General features: G+C 39.8%; 1 protein-coding gene across 1 annotated transcript in view; it reads left to right on the forward strand.

The window, feature by feature from the left end:
- The window catches only part of LOC150076228 (uncharacterized), a 744,224-nt gene that overhangs the window by 345,754 nt on the left and 378,131 nt on the right, over nucleotides 1-20,339 (forward strand). Inside the window, exon 21 of the mRNA XM_090387291.1 lies at nucleotides 4,190-4,291. Within this exon, the coding sequence (XP_090243417.1) occupies nucleotides 4,190-4,291 (102 nt within the window). The remainder of the gene's footprint in view (nucleotides 1-4,189; nucleotides 4,292-20,339) is intronic.

Genomic DNA, 20,339 nt, shown 5'->3' on the forward strand with positions numbered 1-20,339 from the left:
AGTGTTGGTCAAGACATCAAGGCGGATATTGTTGGGATAGCAGAAACGTGGTGTCACAAAGATATAAGGAATGCAGAACTGGAATTTGGCGAGTACAATGTGTACAGAAAGGATAGACAGGAGACGAAGGGAGGAGGTGTTATGCTGTTAATTAAGAAAAACATAAAATCAAAAGAAGTGCACGCAGTTGATATAGATGAACAATGCACTGTTGAGTCAGTTTGGTGTGACATAAGCACTGCGAAAGCAAAAATAAGAGTAGGAGTGTGTTATAGGCCTAATGACTCGAATGAATACAATGAACAATTGTACAGAGAAATAGAGTGGGCTAATGAATCAGAATGTCTTATAATGGGGGATTTTAACTTCCCAGATATTGACTGGAACTTGTGGGTTGGACACCCACACACTAGTCAGACTTTTGTGGATTTATTTGATGATTGTTTTTTGCTGCAGCATGTTCGAGAGGCAACCAGAGAGGGTAATACTCTTGATCTGGTTATCAGCAGTGATCATTCGTGTATTAAGAATTTGCAGATAAAGGAACCACTAGGTGGCAGTGATCAGAGTGTACTGATGTGGGATTTACTTAAAGATATAATTACCATCAGGGGTAAAGGAAAGGGTTTTTGCTTCCGTAAAGGTGAGTACAGTTGTCTCAGACAGTTTTTAAATTCTGTACAGTGGGATCAACTGACAATGTTACCAACAGTAAATTCTAAGTGGGAAGCATTCAAGGAATTAATCGTGGATGCTACTAAAAGTTTGACACCTATTAAGAAATATTGTTTAAGGTTTAGGCTTAAATGGTTATCAAATGAACTAATGAGACTCGTGACAGAGAAGAAAAATGCATGGGATGCATATAAATTTTCAACAACTCAGAAGCCTCTGGCAGATATAAGCTAGTCTGTAATCAGGTCACGAAGGAGTTTAGGCAGGCGAAGGCAGATTACGAGAAATCTTTGGCAAAAGATGCTAAGAAAAACAGCAAGGATTTCTTTACTTATGTAAACTCTAGAAGGAAAGGGATGAATCAGATTGGTCCTCTTAACATAGCTGGCTTGACTTTTGATGATCCTGCTCAAGAAGCTGATAAACTGAATGAGTATTTTGCATCTACATTCACACATGAGGAGTTCTTCAAGTTGAGGAATGTTAGAAGTTTATTAAACTGTAACAGGGTGCTTAATGATTTTTTAATAACTGAGAGCAAAGTGGAGGAGAAATTATTGAAGTTAAACATAAGAAAGGTTCCTAGGGTGGATGTAATCTCTCCAGTTATATTAAAGGAGGCAGCAAAGCAACTAAGCAAACCCTTAGCCATAATTATGAGGGCATCCTTGGACTCAGGGGAGGTCCCCACGAACTGGAGATGTGCAAATGTATCCCCAATTCACAGAGTGGGATCGAAGGGTGACACAAGTAATTAAAGATCAGTTAGTTTAACTTCTGTTCCGGGTAAAACAATAGAGTCACTGGTCAAAGAAGCATTGCATGGTCATCTAGACAAGACTGCAGTAATAGTTAAGACACAGCATGGGTTTGTTAAAGGGACGTCATGTCTGACCAATTTGGTTGGATATTATGATGTGGTTGCAAAGGAATGTATGCAAAAAATAATTTTAATATCATATATTTGGATTTCAGGAAAGCTTTTGACACTGTTGCGCATGGAAGACTATAGTACAAATTGGAACAGAATGTGGTATTAAGGGTAAGTTGCTACAATGGATAAAAAGATGGTTGAGTGAGAGAAGACAGAGGGTGGTAATTAATGGGTGATGCTCTTCGTGGTCTAATTTTATTAGTGGAGTCCCACAGGGTTCGGTGTTGGGTCCTCTGTTGTTTTGTATATTTATCAATGATATTGATGAAGGTATATCAGGCTTAATGTCGAAGTTTGCAGATGATACAAAGGTTGGCAGGGTTGTTAATGACAGTAATGGCAGTGTGCTACTGCAACAGGATCTAGATAATTTGGGCAGATGGGCTAAGAAGTGGCAACTGAAGTTTAACCTTGACACATGCAAAGTACTGCATAAGGGTGGAAGTAACCCCAGAGAAACGGACCAACTGTGTGGTACTACACTTAAGGTGGTAGAAAATGAAAAAGACCTGGGAGTAATTGTGCAGTCAGATATGAAGTTTTCTGAGCAATGCAGACAGGCTGCCAGGGCAGGTCATGGGGTTTTGTCAATGATTTATAGGAATTTTGATAGCAGGGAAAAGGAAGTGATTGTCCCTCTGTATAAGGCAACGGTCAAGCCAATCCTTGAATACTGTGTACAGGTCTGGAGGCCTCATTTTAGGAAGGATGTAGATTTGCTTGAGCGTGTACAGAGAAGGCCAACAAGATTGGTGAGGGGAATGAAGGGATCCTCTTACCAAGAAAGGCTTAAGTTCTGCAAATTGCAGCAGCTGGAGCGGTGATCTGATTGAGGTGTATAAGGCCTTGAATGGATTGAGCATGCTGAATTCTGATGGGATCCTTCCACTTGTTCAGATTACGAACCTAAGGGGGCATAAATTCAAATTAAGAAAAGACAGATGTAGAATAGATGTGTGGAAATTTGCCTTTAGCCAGCGGGTGGTTATGGTTAATTGCTGGAACAAACTTCCATCTGTCGTTGTGGAAGTTGATAGGTTTAATAAATTTAAGGAGGAACTGGACAAACATTTTAAGGGAATGGATGTGTGAAATTGGGGTGTTTTTTTTTTATTTTTTTTTTTTATTTATTTGGCTGATGCTACATAATCTCATGCACTTGCTTTCTTGCATCACATGTCTCCATTACTACTACTACATGCATCTTCAGTGCCGTGCTCTAGTCTGTAATACCAAGACCTGTCTGTTCAAATGTCATTTACCATGACCTTTGGGAACTTTACAACTTTACTTGATTCTCTGTCAAAATATTCAGGACTTTTGTTGTTGGGCTGTTACTCTTCATAGAAAATTTGCAATTGCAAGTGGTAGATGACTTTTATCAACCGGTGAAATACCACCACTTTGCTTATTGGAGGCTTGAAGTGGTGAAACCCATGTTTAGTCTCTAGAGCAAAGTTTCCGGCCTCCCCCTTCCCCCATACTTCTCCTTCAACCCATGCTTTTTTAACCCAAGCACGGTACTAAGTACTATAGGTTCTAATACCTCTCGTGTTTGGGGTTTACATAAAAAAAAAAAAAAAGTACCATGCAGCATCATTTATCCTCAATAATTAATGTGAGACCTTTTTCGGATAGCAAAATTTTCTGGTTAATGGAACATAAGGTAAAAGAAAAAGATTTTAAATAGGGTGAAAAAAACAAATTTATTTAATTAAAAGTAATAATAACTTATACATAAAAATTCACATATTTACATAGGTATGTATATTCGGATAGGTATTTTATTGCAAATTTTGTGTGGAAAAAATAAAAGTAATTTTTTAAAATATTGTTTGATGTTTTTTTGTTTTGACCTATTTTTTTGCTGCTAAAATTCCTAAATAATATTAATTTGATTATATTGCATTCTTCCTAGTTTTCTGCCCATTCAGTGCTGTTTCTTTACATTGACATTTTACCGTAAAAAAAAATTTAGAAAAATAATAAATTGCGTAGTTTCAGGCCAGTGTTATTTCCACTGAATCTGGAGCTAAACTAAGCATAATATGAAATGAAGAGAACAAAATATGTCATGGAAAATCAGGTTCACGGAAATTAATGACTAAACTCTATCACTCATGGTTTCCAAGAAAACCTATCAGACCTAATCCAACATTTCACCAGATATATGACTTAAAAAAAAACAGAGATTAATACTCTTGTAGCATAATAAACATTTGTCAAAAATACTGCCATTAATAAAAAAAAAAAAATGAAGAAAAATCAGCCTTTCAAATTATTCCGGATAACATACATTCTACTGTAAATCTATTCTTACTAACATATCCATTATAAAGTCTATATATTCATAGCCTAGAGTTGATCCCAAGAGAGATCCTCCACTCTGTATTTTTTAAACCACATTGAGATTTTAATGTTGTATTAGATTCTTTCGGAAGCTCTGTTACAGGAATCATATTTTTAATTTGTTTTAATAAATACTTTTATCCTTTCCTTGTGAAGCAGTTGTATTTCATGATAAGCTAAACATTAATTCCTAATATAATAACACAGGTTTTTTTTTTTTTTCCTTTCCAGGTTATTCTTCAAGAGCAGCTGCAACAGCAACAAAAATCTACGGATTATGCAGCCCAGGAAAGTTCTGCCAAAATTGAAACACTTTACAAACAACTACAAGATGTAAGTTGCTGTTGTGAAAAATATAATGAATATGTATATCTTAGTGCACTTGCATCATTTATACACAGCCAATTATAGTTTAGCAAATTTGCAATAGCGGCATCGTTTAAGTTGCATCTCATATTGTGAATACCTTCATGACGAGTTGCCATGACATTGCACTACTTTGAATAAGTAATGCTTCACTCGAAGGAGAAGATTGTTGTTACTTATTCTCAGTGGATACCACCACCCAGACGGCACCGTTTCAGGGCTGTTGTGAATTTAATGTGAAAAAAAACCCATTGGACCAGATCTATTAAATCAAACAAATGAATTATAAAATTCAAACCATTTGTCCCTATTAGACTTAGAAAAGCAAAAAGGTAGAGGGAAAGTAATAGTAGTAGTGGAAGAGGAAAAGAAACATCGTCGAAGAATGAAAGGGACAGTAACTCTTCAACTCACACCACTCAAAAACTCAAATTCCTCCAATAGGTAACGCTTCCCCAGTAGAGAAGACTGTTGTTACCCATTCTCGGAAACTCCATGAATATCAGGCTCCCCGGACATGTTTCAAGGCTATTGGCCTATCATCGGTGGGTGGGCAGGTACCCTACCGTTTCAGGGCTGTTTGGCCCTTCTTCGGTGGACAGGTAGGTACCCAAGTGATGTAATTATGACAAAACAGTTGTGACGTATATATTCCACAATATGAGAGATGCCTGATGGTGTATGATATGTTAGGACTCTAATGCATTAAGGGCTTTTGCCACAAGCTGCGAAAGAGTTAGACTATGTATATCTTAGTTCACTTGCATCATTTATACACAGCCAATTATAGATTAGCAAATTTGCTAATCTTATAATTGGCTGTATATAAATGATGCAAGTGCACTAAGATATACATAGTCCTAACTTATATCATGCACCATCAGGCATCTCTCATATTGTGGAGATATGCTTCACAACTGTTTTGTCATCATTACATCACTTGGGTACCTACCTGCCCACCGAAGAAGAGCCAAATAGCCCTGAAATGGTGCTTATCCACTGAGAATAAGTAACAACAGTCTTCTCCTTCAGACGAAGCGTTACTTATTTGAAGTAGTGCAATGTCATGGCAACTTGTCATGAAAGTATTCACAGTATGAGATGTAACTTAAACGATGCCACTATTGCAAATTTGCTAATCCATAATTGGCTGTGTATAAATGATGCAAGTGTACTAAGATATACATAGTCTAACTCTTTCGCAGCTTGAGGCATAAGCCCTTAATGCTTTAGAAATATAATGAATATAAAAAGAAAATAAGAATATAAAAAAGTACTTCACATTCATTTAAATATTAAATTATATTCCACATAATTTTATATTTAAATTAATAAACTTATGCACAACTCCTTTTTCATTGAAAAACCAATCAATTGATTTTACTTTCCATTTCTGATTATGAACTTTTTGATGAGTTGATAGAGTTCCCCCCTCCGCTCTTGAGTCTGTCACTTTGTTGGAGGCTCATATTGGTAACACCAACTTTCATCTCCAGAAGTAATGGAAGCAGTGAAGGTGTTGTCATTAAGTCAAGAAGATAGAAGAAAGCATACACCGACAGTTTCCTTCTATTCTGGTGTTAAGCTTTGGGAAAAACATACCACAGTTTTGTTTTTTCATATTCTCCTTTTCCTGTAGTCAGAATTCTGTAACAACTGTTTTGGCTTTTTCAGCTCATCTGCTAGCATCCAACAAACTGTTACTTGCTGAACATGTTACAAAAATTCTGTGACCTGTTGATGTTTTCATCCAACTGCACAGTGGAAGAGCAGTCCAACTTAGGATCATCCTCACCCCCTTCTGTCATAATAAAGTTTTATGATCATAAGCTTCTTGTATTAGGTTGTGTCTGTGCAGCACGTTTTCCTGAGTTTAAACAAAATTTAATGTTCCCTCATAGCTTGTCTATATCTGACTGAAACAAGCCAGTGAGCAGATATCAAAGAGCAGGTCTGCTGAACATGCCGTGACAGGAATGATCATGAGAGTAGTGAACTGAATCTGCTACATGTACACATGTAGCAGATTACATGTGTACATAAAAAAAAAAAAAAAATTTATGAATAGCTACGGGGGGGGGGGGGGGGGAGACAACCTCCTGAAACTTTTGGGACATACCTCCTATATTTCAAATATTAGGATAAAGTGCAAGTATTAAAAAATTTTATTTGCACCATTTTGCTATTTAGTGGTAAAGTTTGATGGTACATTATATCCTTTGGGGGGTTTTTGTACCATCAGAAGATGCCCAGAAAAACTAAAAGTAAACCAAACTTAATAAATATTATTGGATTTATTCTTCAGGTGCATCACTGGGTTTGTACATAGTACAGTCAAGAAGTTCCCAGAATGATTGCACAATGATACAGTCAATAGATGCAGTATGATTTGCTGTTGTCAAATTGCAAGATTAAATCTTCACTTAAATCTTACAGAGTAAAGTGTTGGTAAAGGCAGATGATGCAAGAAAGCAAGCTTATATAGCATCAGCCAAAAAAAAACCTTCTCATTTAACCCTTCCACTCCAAATAAATAAATAAATAAATTTTCTGTTTATACTCCGGGACGACCAAACGGTCAGAGGAGTTTACAAGATACACAGAATACAAGAAACAGCACCGTATTCAACAGTCACGAGCTTGAACCCCAGTCACTCAAGGCACGTGTACTTATGCACCCGCGCACCTGACCACTAGGCTACGGCGGCGTTCTGCCTTGAAACTATTTAAGCTATCAACTTCTACAATGACAGATGGAAGTTTGTTCCAGCAATCAACCTCACGCTGGCTAAAGGCAAACTTCTGCACATCTATCCTACATCTGTCTTTCCTCAATTTGAATTTATATCCTCTCAGGTGATTATTCTGAGCAAGAGGAAGAATCCCATCAGCATTGAGCATGCTCAAACCATTCAAGGCTTTATACACCTCAAACAGATCACCTCGCAGGTGCCTAGTCTCCAGACACTGTAATTTGCAAAACTTAAGCCTTTCTGCGTAAGAGCAACCCTTTATTCCTTTCACTAATCTTGTTGCCCTTCTCTGTACTCATATCCTTCTTATAATGAGGCTTCCAGACCTGTAGACAGTACTCAAAGTGTGGCCTTCACAAGCATGACTAGCAGCTTACTATGAATATAGAGTCTGTTCCAAAACATGCAAACTTTCTTCTTAATTCTTTAATGTTAGCAGGATTCCATCCTGCTAACATTAAAGATATAGATGTTTTTGGTGATTTAATGGTGTGGGTTGAAGCCTTAAAGTAATCTCTGAAAACAGGTTAAGAATAAACATAGTAGTGAACAAGGTACATAAATGCTAGTGAGTTATTGTGTAGTAATTTTGAACATCAATTCAATACGAAATTCAATACGAAAACTGTTAGACCACATGTGTGCTTTACAAGGAGATAAGGTAGTAAATAAAGTAACTCTCGAGCACTTAAGCCCAATGAGGCAGTTGGTGGTAGATATAAGATAGTCCCAGGGGCTCGCATCTGGTGAGTATGGGCTTGGCAAACCCAGGGTCCTAAGCTCTATATCATTGTTCTTCTCTTTCTTGGTGATTCCCTTCTACTTCTCTCTCTCTCTCTCTCAGGATAATGTGGGAATTTTTTTTTTTTTTTTGGCTGGTGCAGCATAAGCCTCAGGCTTCCTTGCACCATAGGGCGGCTAATAATAATAATAATAGTCTCTAATCAAGTCACAAAGGAGGTTAGGCAAATGAAGGCATATTACGAGAAATCTTTGGGAAAGGATGCAAAGTAAAACAGCAAAGACTTCTTTACTTATATAAACTGTAAAAAGAAGGGGATGAATCAGATTGTTCCACTTGATATCATTGTTTGACTGTAGATGATCATTCTCAGATAGCTGCCAAATTAAATGAGTATTTTGCGTCTACATTCACACGAGTTATTAAAGGAGGAGAGGGCCAGATATTTATCAAACTCTAACAGAGAGTTAAATGATTTTGTAATAACCGAGAGAAAAGTGGAGACAAATTGTTGAAGTTAAACATAAGAAAGGCACCTGGGGTGGATGGGATCTATCCAGTTATATTAAAGGAGGTGGCAAAGGAAGCAAGCAAACCCTTAGCCATAATTATGAGAGAATCCTTGGACTCGGGGAAAGACCCATTGACTGGAGATGTGCAAATGTATCTAAAATTCACAAAGGAGGGAGATCAAAGGGTGACAGGAGTAATTACAGACTTGTTAGTTTAACATCTGTTCCAGGGAAAATAATGGAGTCACTGGTTAAAGAAGCATTGCAGAATTATCTAGACAAGATGGCAATAATGATTCAGGCATGGCATGGGTTTGTTAAGGAGAAATCTTGTCTGACCATTTTGATTGGTTACTATGACATGGTCACAAAAGAACTGAATGCAAAAAATAATTTTGATATCATATACTTGGATCTTAGGAAGGCTTTTGATACTGTTCCACATGGAAGACTGCTGCACAAATTGGAGCAGTGTGGCATTGAAGGCAAATTGCTGCTATGGATAAAGGAATCGTTGAGTGGGAGAAGACAGAGTGGTACTCAATGGACACTGCTCTTCATGGACTAATGTTATTAGTGGTGTCCCCCAGGTTTCGGTGTTGGGCCCATTGTTGTTTTGTATATTTATCAATGATATTGATGAAGGTATATTAGCATTAGTATTAGTAGAGGCACATTATGCAGAAACCAAGCATATACAACATCAGCCAGAAAAAAAAAAAAAAAAACCCCTTCCCATTTCACCGATCCATTCTTTCCAAATTTTTGTCTAGATTCCAAATTCAGCCTTGAATTTATTTAAGCTATCAACTTCCTCAACACAGATGGAAGTCTGTTTCAGCAATCAACTACCTGCTTGCTAAAGGTAAATTTCCACACATCTATTTTACAACTTTTTTTGCTCAATTTGAATCTATGCCCTCTCAAGTTTGTAATCTAAGCAAGAGGAAGAATCCCATCAGCATTGAGTCTGCTCAATCCATTCAAGGCCTTATACACTAAATCAGATTGGCTCACAGGTGCATAGTCTCCAGAAGTTGCAATTTGCAGAATTTAAGCCTTTCTACATAAGTGCACCCCTTTGTTCCCCTCACAAGTCTTGTTGCCCTTCTCTGTACTCATTCTAGCACCTCTACATCCTTCCTAAAATGAGACTTCTAGACCTGTACACAGTACTCAAGGTGTGCCCTGACCATTGCCTTATACAAGGGGATGTCACCTCCTTATCCTTGTTTGCAAAATTCCTGTATATCAGTATAAATGGGCCTGTTGTGCTGGGATCCATGGTACAATGAAATAAGATAAGTGTAAATCCAGTAAATATCTTTAATTATGAATACTTTTGTGCTTTCGAGACAATCGTGTCTCTTCTTCTACAGAGTTTGAACTTAACGGATACAGTTATGCATACAGTGAGGCATGTGAAGGCACGTTATTCAGTCATTAAACTGGCGTTCATTGTTGCTGCAGGGACATGCACAGTTGTTCTACAGCGCTTGTCAAGGTATAAAACGGTTGTCTCCAAGATGGGGTGCAGTCTCATACCCTTGCAGCGGTTCATGGCTCTCGAATTGCTCAATATATTGAGTGACTCCAACCGTAGGCAGTGGCGGAAGTGCCTGGAGTGGTCTATTATAAGTGGTATGCCCCTGGAGTTTTTACAACATTTATATTGACAGGTCACGGCTCCCTAAAGGGGAAACTAATCTCCTTAGGCCTGACCGATGACCCAAACTGCACCTGTGGCGAAAGTGATGACTGGGCGCACATTCAGTCCCCTTCCCAGGGGAGAAGAACATCTGTTCATCATAGAAGAGCAAAATTATAAAGCTTTTACATCTTTCACACAGAAAGTATTCGAAATGTGCAGAGCAATCCAAAGAACGGCAATTCAGCCCCCCAGAAATTAGACAATAATCAATAGCAAAACTGCCCAAGTCTCCCACCACGCCTAGACAACGACTTAAAAACTGTTAGGACAGCAGTATTCTGCACCCTGACAGAAACCTGATATAAAAAAACTCCCCAGGACTACCCTACCATGTGTAGGAACCTAGGGACCCCACACCAAATAAGTAACCATGCGGGGGAGGGAGATATACAGGCAGCTAGGGAAGCAGATTAACTGAAAAATATGATTAAGCTAGTAGCAAGGGGATCCAATGTAGAATGAATAAATGAAAATGAAAGATAGAATGAATAGGCTGGCCACTGAGTGAACTAGGAATTATGGTAAAAGGGAATAAATGGCAGTTTTGGTGAAAGAAAGAGTGACCTAGCATGAGGGAAAGGGAGAGTGAATTGGAATGAGTGGAAGAGCAAATGTAATTGGCCGAAAGAATACAAAGTTAAAAATAACTTACATTACTTTACATATACTGTACTAACAAACATTTACTAACCACATAAACACTATCACTGCATTCTCCCCTGGCCTGCAAAAAAAAAAAAAAAAAAAAGCAAGTAGAGTGAGAATGCAGATTATGAATGTAATAAATGTGTCTCTCTCCCACCCCCTCGCCTGGTGGGTTCCCCACTACCAGCTAACATATCCCACCCCCAGAGTGAGATGGGCAGCTTGACCTTCATACCGGATTCGACACTGCTTGGACATGACTGCGGCTTTGCTGCCAACACGGCATTGGCGATCTGAACTGGGTACTCAAACCCGGTTCCCTTTAAAACCCCATCCCCAGGCGGGGGGACAGATCTCTGTCTCCCCTCCTCCATGCCTACCCCCCCATACTTCGCCTGGTGGGGCTAGTCTCCACTGACCTCTTTGGGGATGCCTACTCTATCTGGTCTCCCCCCGTCTCCCCCCTCACTAAATCAACCAAGGTACACCCTTAACAATGCCGCCAAATTCTAATCAACATCTAAATTCCACCGGTTTCGTCTAAATCTCTAAGACAACAAACATATAGCTTTTATCTAGCGTATAGCCTCACGTCTAAATTTAATAACATCAAAAATTTTGCCCGACCTATTAGGCTTTTAACACATCTCTTTAGCGTTCAACCCCAACCAGCGATTTCCAAACAGCAATGCCATTAAGCACAAATGTCAAATGCATAAATTTTTTTTTAAAGGTCCTAGCCACTGAAATCCCAGGAAACTAGGTGGCAGGACCTGCCAGAGCAATTTGTTGTAATATTGGATACACCCAGCTAGCCTCCGCGTGGCAGGGTATGGGCAACGTCAGGCTCCACTAGTTGCATGACGGCCAATAAGCCAGTCAAACAATGGGCACAACATATCACACTGCTCAGACACTGCCCACACACTTTCAAGTCTCTGGCTTGACAGTGTACTGTCCTCGATATAGCGAAACACACGTGGAGTTGGAAGAAATCCCAGGTGCCGTTTGACATGAACATACCTTATACCTTGGGATTGAGGTCATGGTGGGTAGCCCAGAAGTGCTCTGCGATTACGGCATGGTCGGGTTCAGCAATCCGCCTTGCTGAGACCGACCAACCTGTAATCACAGAGCACTTCTGGGCTACCCACCATGACCTCAATCCCAAACGTCTGTTGTGTTCTGGAACACGACAGAGCAATCCGCCTTGCTTGAGACCAACCATGCCGTAATCACAGAGCACTTCTGGGCTACCCACCAAGACCTTAATCCCAAACGAACATGTTCTGGAACATGACAGAGCAATCCGCCTTGCTGAGACCGACCATGCCGTAATCGCAGAGCACTTCTGGGCTATCCACCATGACCTCAATCCCAAGGTAAGGTATGTTCGTGTCAAACGGCACCTGGGATTTCTCCCAACTCGGCATGTGTTTCGCTGTATATAGGACAGTACACTGTCAAGCCAGAGACTTGAAAGTGTGTGGGCAGTGTCGGTGCAGTGCGATATGTTGTGCCCATTGTTTGACCGGCTTATTGGCCTCCAGGCCCCTAGTGGGGCTTGACGTTGCCCATACCCTGCCACATGGAGGCTAGCCGGGTGTATCCAGTATCAAAATAAATTGCTCTGGCAGGTCCTGCCACCTAGTTTCTTGGGATTTCAGTGGCTAGGACCATTAAAAAAAAAAAAAAATTTATGCATTTGACATTTGTGCTTAATGGGATTGCTGTTTGGAAATCACTGGTTGGGGTTGAACGCTAAAGAGATGTGTTAAAGGCCTAATAGGTCGGGCAAAATTTTGATATTAAATTTAGACATGTGAGGCTATATGCTAGATAAAAGCTAATAGTGTTAGTTGTCTTAGAGATTTAGATGAAACTGGTGGAATTTAGACGTTGATTAGAATATGGCGGCATTGTTAAGGGTGTACCTTGGTCAATTTAGTGAGGGGGGAGACTGAAGACTGGGGAGAAAAGAGATAGAAGAATAGGGATTGATAGAGTAGGCATCCCCAAAGAGGTCAGTGGAGACGAGCCCCACCGGGCGAAGCATGGGGGAGTAGGCAGGGAGGAGAGGAGACAGAGATCCATCCCCCCCCTGCCCTGGGGATAGGGTTTTAAAGGGAACCAGGTTAGAGTACCCAGTTCAGATTGCCAATGGCGTATTGGCAGCAAAGCCGCAGAATGTCTTCTTCAGTGTCATGTCCAAACAGTGTTGAATCCGGTATGAAGGTCAAGCTGCCCAGCCCGCTCCAGGGGTGGGATATGTTAGCTGGGAGTGGGGAACCCACCAGGCGAGGGGGTAGGAGAGAGACACACACACACACACACACACACACACACACACACACACACACACACACATACATTTATTTCATTCATAATCTGCATTCTCACTCTACTTGCATTTTTTTTTTTTTTTTTATATATATATATATATATTTTTTTTTTTTTTTTTTTTTTTTTTGCAGGCCAGGGGAGAATGCAGTGATAGTGTTTATGTGGTTAGTAAATGTTTGTTAGTACAGTATATGTAAAGTAATGTAAGTTATTTTTAACTTTGTATTCTTTCGGCCAATTACATTTGCTCTTGACTCATTCCCATTCACTCTCTCTTTCCCTCATGCTAGGTCACTCTTTCACCAAAACTGCCATTTATTCCCTTTTACCATAATTCCTAGTTCACTCAGTGCCCAGCCTATTCATTCTATCTTTCATTTTCATTCATTCAATCTACATTGGATCCCCTTGCTACTAGCTTACTGATATTTTTCAGTTAATCTGCTTACCTGGCTGCCTGTATATCTCCCTCCCCCGCATGGTTACTTATTTGTTGTGGGGGCCCTAGGTTTCTGTCAGGATGCAGAATTCTGCTGTCCTAACAGTTTTTAAGTCATTGTCTGGGTGTGGTGGGAAACGTGGGCAATTTTACTATTGATTATTGTCTAATTGCTGGGGATGCTGAATTGCCATTCTTTGGATTGCTCTGCGCATTTCGAATACTTTCTGTGTGAAAGATGTAAAAGCTTTATAATTTTGCTCTTCTATGATGAACAGATCTCCCCTGGGAAGGGGACCAATCTGTGCTATTAGCTTGGTTCTGGGGATGTCATAAATTATACATTCATATAGAATGTGTGCCCAGTCTTCACTTTCGCCACAGGTGCAGTTTGGGTCATCAGTCAGGCCTACGGAGTTTAGTTTCGCCTTTAGGGAGCCATGACCTGTCAATATAAATGTTGTAAAAAGTCCAGGGGCATACCACTTAAGTGGTATACCCCTGGACAGAATCCCATGGCAGAAACCGTTTGGTAACCAGACCTCTGGTTTCCTGCTCCCACTTTGTTTGCCATAGCTCATGAAGCTGTGTGGCTATTCTTTTTCTTTCATCATTGAAGGTGTTGGTTGTGTCAAGGGCTATCCCCAGAAATTCTGTGGGTATGCCCTTTTTAAATCTATAATATAAGCCTCTTTTGGCTACTTCCAGGTAAAGTGGGAGAGTTCCGACCAGCAACTGTAGTGCAGGTGTGCTTACTGTGCGACATGCTCTGGTAATAGTGAGTAGTATTGTCCTTTGTATTGATTCTAATTTATTCCTATTTCTTACTGTGGCCAAGCGGATGAGCCACACACCGGCTCCATAGGTGATAACAGGTAGGAACATTACACGGTATATGACCGCCAGGATCTTTCTTTTGAGCCCCCAATCTGCTCGACTGATCCTGGCAATCATACCTGCATAATTTCTCACTTTCTTCGCCAAGTAGATCAAATGGGGGTAAAAAGTTAGTTTTGAATCAAAGACCACTCCAAGATATTTTAGTTCTGTTACCATTTTTATAGTGGTTGTGTTAATTTTGATTTGTGGACATCTGCTTATGTCCAGATTGCCTTTTAGAAGTATTTGTTTGGTTTTTTCAGGCGATATTTTGAGCATGTGCATTTGTGCCCACTCCTGCAGTTGCAGGAGGGCGGCGTTTGCTCTTTGCTCTACAACCACTTGGGAGTTACCTTTTACAAGGAAAAATCAAAGGCCAGGCTTTCCACGGGGCCCAGATCGAAGGCCAGAAATTCGTCCAGAACAATATTCCAAAAGAAAGGGCCAAGGATTGAACCCTGTGTGCAGGCCTTTATTCACAGGGTGTGTCAATTCCTGGAACCTTGTGCGTATTGAGACACTTCTGTCTGTAAGGTAGCTGTTTATTACCTTATAGAGGTTTTGTGGGGCATTTTTGCCTGGCGAAGTCTCATAAGGACACTAGGCCACCAGAGTGAGTCAAATGCCCCAGAAAAGTCAGTGGAGATTGCCAGCATATATTTCTCCTCTGTGTTTTTAACTGTTGTCAGTAGGTGGTGCATGGCATCCTCCGTGGAACTGTCCTGCTTAAAACCGTACTGATTGTTCGAATGCAAACCTGCTTCTGTGTAATATTGAGCTAATCTGCTATATATTAGTCTTTCATATATTTTCCCCAGTACAGGGAGTAGGGCTATTGGTCTATATGATTTGGGATCAGTAGGGAGTTTTTCAGGTTTTTGAGAATTAATCTTAACACAGCTTATTTCCATATTTTTGGGAATATACCTTCTGTCATACAGTTATTATGTAATTTATGTGGTGCTATTTCTGCTAATTTTTTGATAATCTCAACCTCTAAGAGGTTAAAACCTGGGCATTTATTGTTTTTGGTTTTAGATAGTGCTATTTCTAAGTCTTGTATGGTGAACAGAGGTTCAATATTGGCATTATCATATTCAGTGTTTTCTTTTATAATGTTTAGCTGGGTGGGGGAATGATTCCCAGTTTCAGGCAGAATGATACTGTCTAGGATGTTATTTACAGAATCCACCCAACACAGGGTTGGGGTTACATCTGGTTCGACAGTAGTTTCTAAGACATCTCCTCTTGGCAGCTTGTTGGTCACTATTCTGTAGACAACTCCCCAGGGGTTATTGTTTCCAGTAGTTCCCACCAAGTGCATCCAGCATTCCCTTTTCTTGTCTGTTATGAGGGCTGTATACTGATTCCTGAGAGTTCTATAAGAATCTCTCAGTGCATCCACCTCATTTTGTGGCCAAGATGTTCTGGCTCTTTGAAAATGTCTCCTTGCCTGGTGTACCCTACTTCTGAGTATAGTCAGTTTGGGGCACCACCAGGGAACTGTCTGCTTCCTCGATTTTTTCCGTGGGATAGACAGGGTTGCCGTTTTTGTTAAAATGTTTGTCATAGTCAGTGTTTGCTTGTCCGGGCTACAGTTGCCTGATCTAGAACACTCATTTTCCTGTTTTTGCAGCTCAGCTGCTGTATGTTCTGCAAAAATCTGCCAGTTTGCCCGTTTAAGGTTATACCTTTTGATATCCAACAGGGAGTGTTGGGTTGTTTGTAATTGCCTGTTTAGTTTGAAGGAAATGGCTCTGTGATCTGATGTGGTCCAGGTTGGCTGGACACACCAGTCTGTGATTTTATAAGCTATTGAATTGGTGGCAAGAGTAACATCAGTATCACTCTCCCACATGGTACTGCTAAAAGTTGGGAGGTTATTTGGTTGGTTTAGCACTTGAAAGGGTGAGGTGGCTATATAGTCTGAAAGTATCTGGCCATTGTGTGTGCCTGCTCTGTCTTCCGTACGGCTATGCCATAAGGCTGACCAGCAGTTGACATCAGCACACACTATGATATTTGCAGTAGGTAGCAAGTTGTGACTACTTGTAGGTGTTCAATGGTTGGGTTTATATCTTCCCCTGGTCTGGAATATAGTGAAATAATGTAAAACTGTCCTACAGCACTGGTGATATGAGCACACACTCCCACTGGAGAGCAGAGGTGACCCACAAAGGTGGGTCACCTCTGTAAGGTAGTATTTTTAACTACTATTTCTGTAGAAGGGACACCTGATTTGTATTCTATTATTTTATAGCCTCTTGGGTATCCTTGAACCCTACCCATATGTGTGAAGGGCTCTTGGAGTACCAAGATATCTATATTATTTTCTTCAAATTTGAGTTTGCCGCTCTTGCTCTTTGAGCATTCAATTGGACAAGATTTAGAGCCCTAGTCACATTTATGTTTTCAGTCTGGCCCATAGTTGGTCCTAGATTGTATATATTTTACCGTTTTTTTTATAAAAGGGGCATTTATCATCCCTGATGCTATGTGCATAGTCAGTCAGCCGTGCTGCTTTACAGGTACCACATTTTGGCTGCCGATTTTTATTTTGGCAGTTCTTGTAATTGTGGCCAGTGACTGCACAGTGGCCACAGACAGGAGAATTCTGTCAGCAGTCTCTGGCAGTATGGCCATATTTATGACAGTTAAAGCACTGCTGTACAGGAAAGAATTCCCTGAATTTATGGCTGGTCCAGCCAGCGTAGACTCTTTGCTGTCCTTGTTGGTTTTTCCAAATTCTGGGTGACACTTCCACAATGACGTTGAATTGTCCATTTCTTTTGTTTTTTGTCCCTCTTTTTAGAAGAAATTCTTTGGCAAACTCATCCAGTTCCATTATATTGATAAAGTTTTTGTTGTAGAAATCCAACATAAGATCTCTTTCCAGAGTTGTCTCAGGGATGTCAAATATAATAATGTTGGGGTTTCTGCCCCTTGGCTTTTCTGTTTGCAGTCCCAATTGGTTTCAATTGGGATTGGTTTCAATCTTTTTAACATCCTCCTTGTTTGATACTTCAATTAGAACTCCATTATCTTTTATTTTTCTCGTGTTATTCACCTTTATTTCTTTCAAATGAGGTTTTAATTTTGTCATGACAAAATCTCTGACTGCCTCACTGGATTTGTATGTAGAGTCAGGCTTAGCCTTTATAATGATTGTTTGTTTCTTTTGCCTTTGGTATTTCCTTAGACTTATTGTTGGTTTGTTTAGTTTGTGATGAATCTGCTTTGGTGGCCCTTGCTACTTGGGCGTAAGTCAAAGTATTTATTTCTTTATAATTATTCTTCTCTTCAGTCACTGTTTCTACTTTTGCTTTCAATACTTTGTTTTCTGTGTTAAGTTCAACCACTCTACATTCCAAAACAGACCAGCAGTTCACTATGTGCAATCTTGTTGCAGATGTAATCCTATTTGTCTGTTTATAAAGAAACTCTTCTAGGAACAGTTTCATTTCTTTAATTTGTCTTATGGGATCCTCTATTTGATTTATAAGTTGAAATTTCCTCTCCTCTCCTCTGTTTTTGTTACCTGTGGTTCTAAATTACCATTCTCCTTTTGATCTGTATTTTCTACCTGGTTTTTGCCTTTTCTAGCCTGTTTTACACTAAGGTGACATGGTTCTAAGTCTTCGTTTGTGATTTCTTCATTGTTTAGTGCCTGTATCCCACAATCAGGCAGGTCCTTCAAGTTAGGATCGCGATCGATATTTTTTGATTTTTCAGTTTTTTCCCGTGAGTTTTGGTCTTTGCCAGTCATTCTGCTGTTATTATAACGTTTCTTATATCCAGGGGAGTAATTTAAGGTATATTTTATCATCGTGGGCCTATTAAAACCCAAGATGCAACGTTTTCCAGTTTTGGCGGGAAAACAGTCACATACAAAGAAAGGTACCCTTATATGCAAGAATATGTTTAATCTAAGTGAAATTTACATTTCCCCTCACAAATAACATGTATCTAGCTAATTTGATTGACAAATTTATCCCAATTTTTGGAATTTGAGGCATTGCAGTATCGAAATCAGCAATAGTAGGATCACTAGCGCTGTAACAATCATGCTGTGCGTAAACGCATTCAAAAAGCCAACAATAGCTAAAATCAACTATAACTAACAAGCTTGCCTGAATAATACTAGTTGTTTTCATCTGTACACAGCATGTAGAATCCAAGTTTTATGGTTTTTGAAGTGGGAAAATCCAAGATTTTCCAAGAGAATCCAAAACCTCAATCCCAAACGAGACTACGAAATAATAGACCACTCCAGGCACTTCTGCCACTGCCTATAGTTGGAGCCACTCAGTATATTGAGCAATTCGAGAGCCATGAACCGCTGCAAGAGCATGAGACCACCCCATCTTGGAGACAACCGTTTTATACCTCGACAAGCGCTGGAGAAGAACTGCGCATGTCCCTGCAGCAACAATGAACACCAGTTTAATGACTGAATAATGTGCCTTCACACGCCTCACTGCACGCATAACTGTATCCGTTAAGTTCAAACTCTGTTGAAAAAGAGACACGATTGTCTCGAAAGCTCCAAAGTATTCATAATTAAAGATATTTACTGGATTTACACTTACCTTATTTCATTCCTGTTTTCATTGACAAGACCCCAAGACATACTCTGGCAGCCTGTCTGCACTGCTCATAGAACCTCATACCGACTGCACAATTACCCCCAGGTCTTTCATTCTCTACTATCCTGAGTGTAACACCACCCAGTTGGTACATTTCTCTGGGGTTACTCTGGGGTACATTTCTCTGGGGCTACCAATATGCAGTACTTAGCATTTGCCAATGTTAAACTTCAGTTGCCACTTCTCAGCCCATCTGCTCTACTTTTCCAGATTCCTGTTGCAGCAGCATACTGTCATTACTGTTATTAACGACCCTGCCAACCTTTGTATTATCTGAAAACTTTGAAATTAAGCTTGATATACCTTCAGCAATATCATTCATAAATATAAAACAACAGTGGGCCCAACACCGAACCCTTGGGGCTCCACTAATTATATTAGTCCACACAGAGCAATGTCCATTGATTACCACTCTCTGCCGTCTCCCACTCAACCATCCTTTTATCCATTGTAGCAACTTGTCATCAATGCCATAATGCTCCAATTTGTATAGTAGTCTTCCGTGTGCAACGGTATCAAAAGCTTTCCTGAAATCCAAGTATACGATATCAAAATTATTTTTTGCATCCAGTTTCTTTGTAACCTTATCAGTATCCAGTCAAATTTGTCAAACAAGACTTCCCCCTAGCAAACCCATGCTGTGTCTGAATTATTACTCCTGTCTTGTCTAGATGATCCTGCAATGCATCTTTTGTTGATGAGACTGTTTGGCCCTCAAACTGTGTGAGCTTGGTCTGTGTACAGCATCCTGTACACTTGTGGAGACCCTGAGTCAGCTCGCCATATCATGATATATTGCATAAATTATTTTTATTTATTGGCAGAGCTGGAGAGGGCAGCTTGCTTTGAATGAATGAACATAACTTGTCTAGGTTTTTCATTGACAGGACTTGTGTTGTCTATTTTAGCAGTTTTATTGATAAGGTATTTAAAGAAAGACAAGGTTAAGAAAACATTCTGCTAATAGAAATGGTAACCCAGTTCACTGGGTTACCATTTCTATTATCATATGAGGAATGAAAGGTAACAGAGGAGCATTCTTTTTCTTCAGTCATATGTAGGTTTCACTGAATGAGTTGACAAAGTTCAAACAGAAATGTATCTGGAGTTTAGTAATCAGCAACCTTTTTTTAATTGTGTTAAATTTCCTTTAGTGCAGAACAAGTGTTTGTTTGCTCTGTGTTTGGGTTATAATCAGTGGTGACTCTGATGTATGGGGGGTGCTGCTTCTTAATGTTACATTAAATATTGAAGGTTATAAGACATGTAGACATAGATAGTAATAATAATAAGCAAGTTAAAAATACTACAAAACATTAACTGGACACTTGCCATTAACAGACCT

Source organism: Mastigoproctus giganteus, chromosome 13, assembly GCF_048544385.1.
Source record: "Mastigoproctus giganteus isolate SK-2022 chromosome 13, ASM4854438v1, whole genome shotgun sequence".
Lineage (NCBI taxonomy): Eukaryota > Metazoa > Arthropoda > Arachnida > Uropygi > Thelyphonidae > Mastigoproctus > Mastigoproctus giganteus.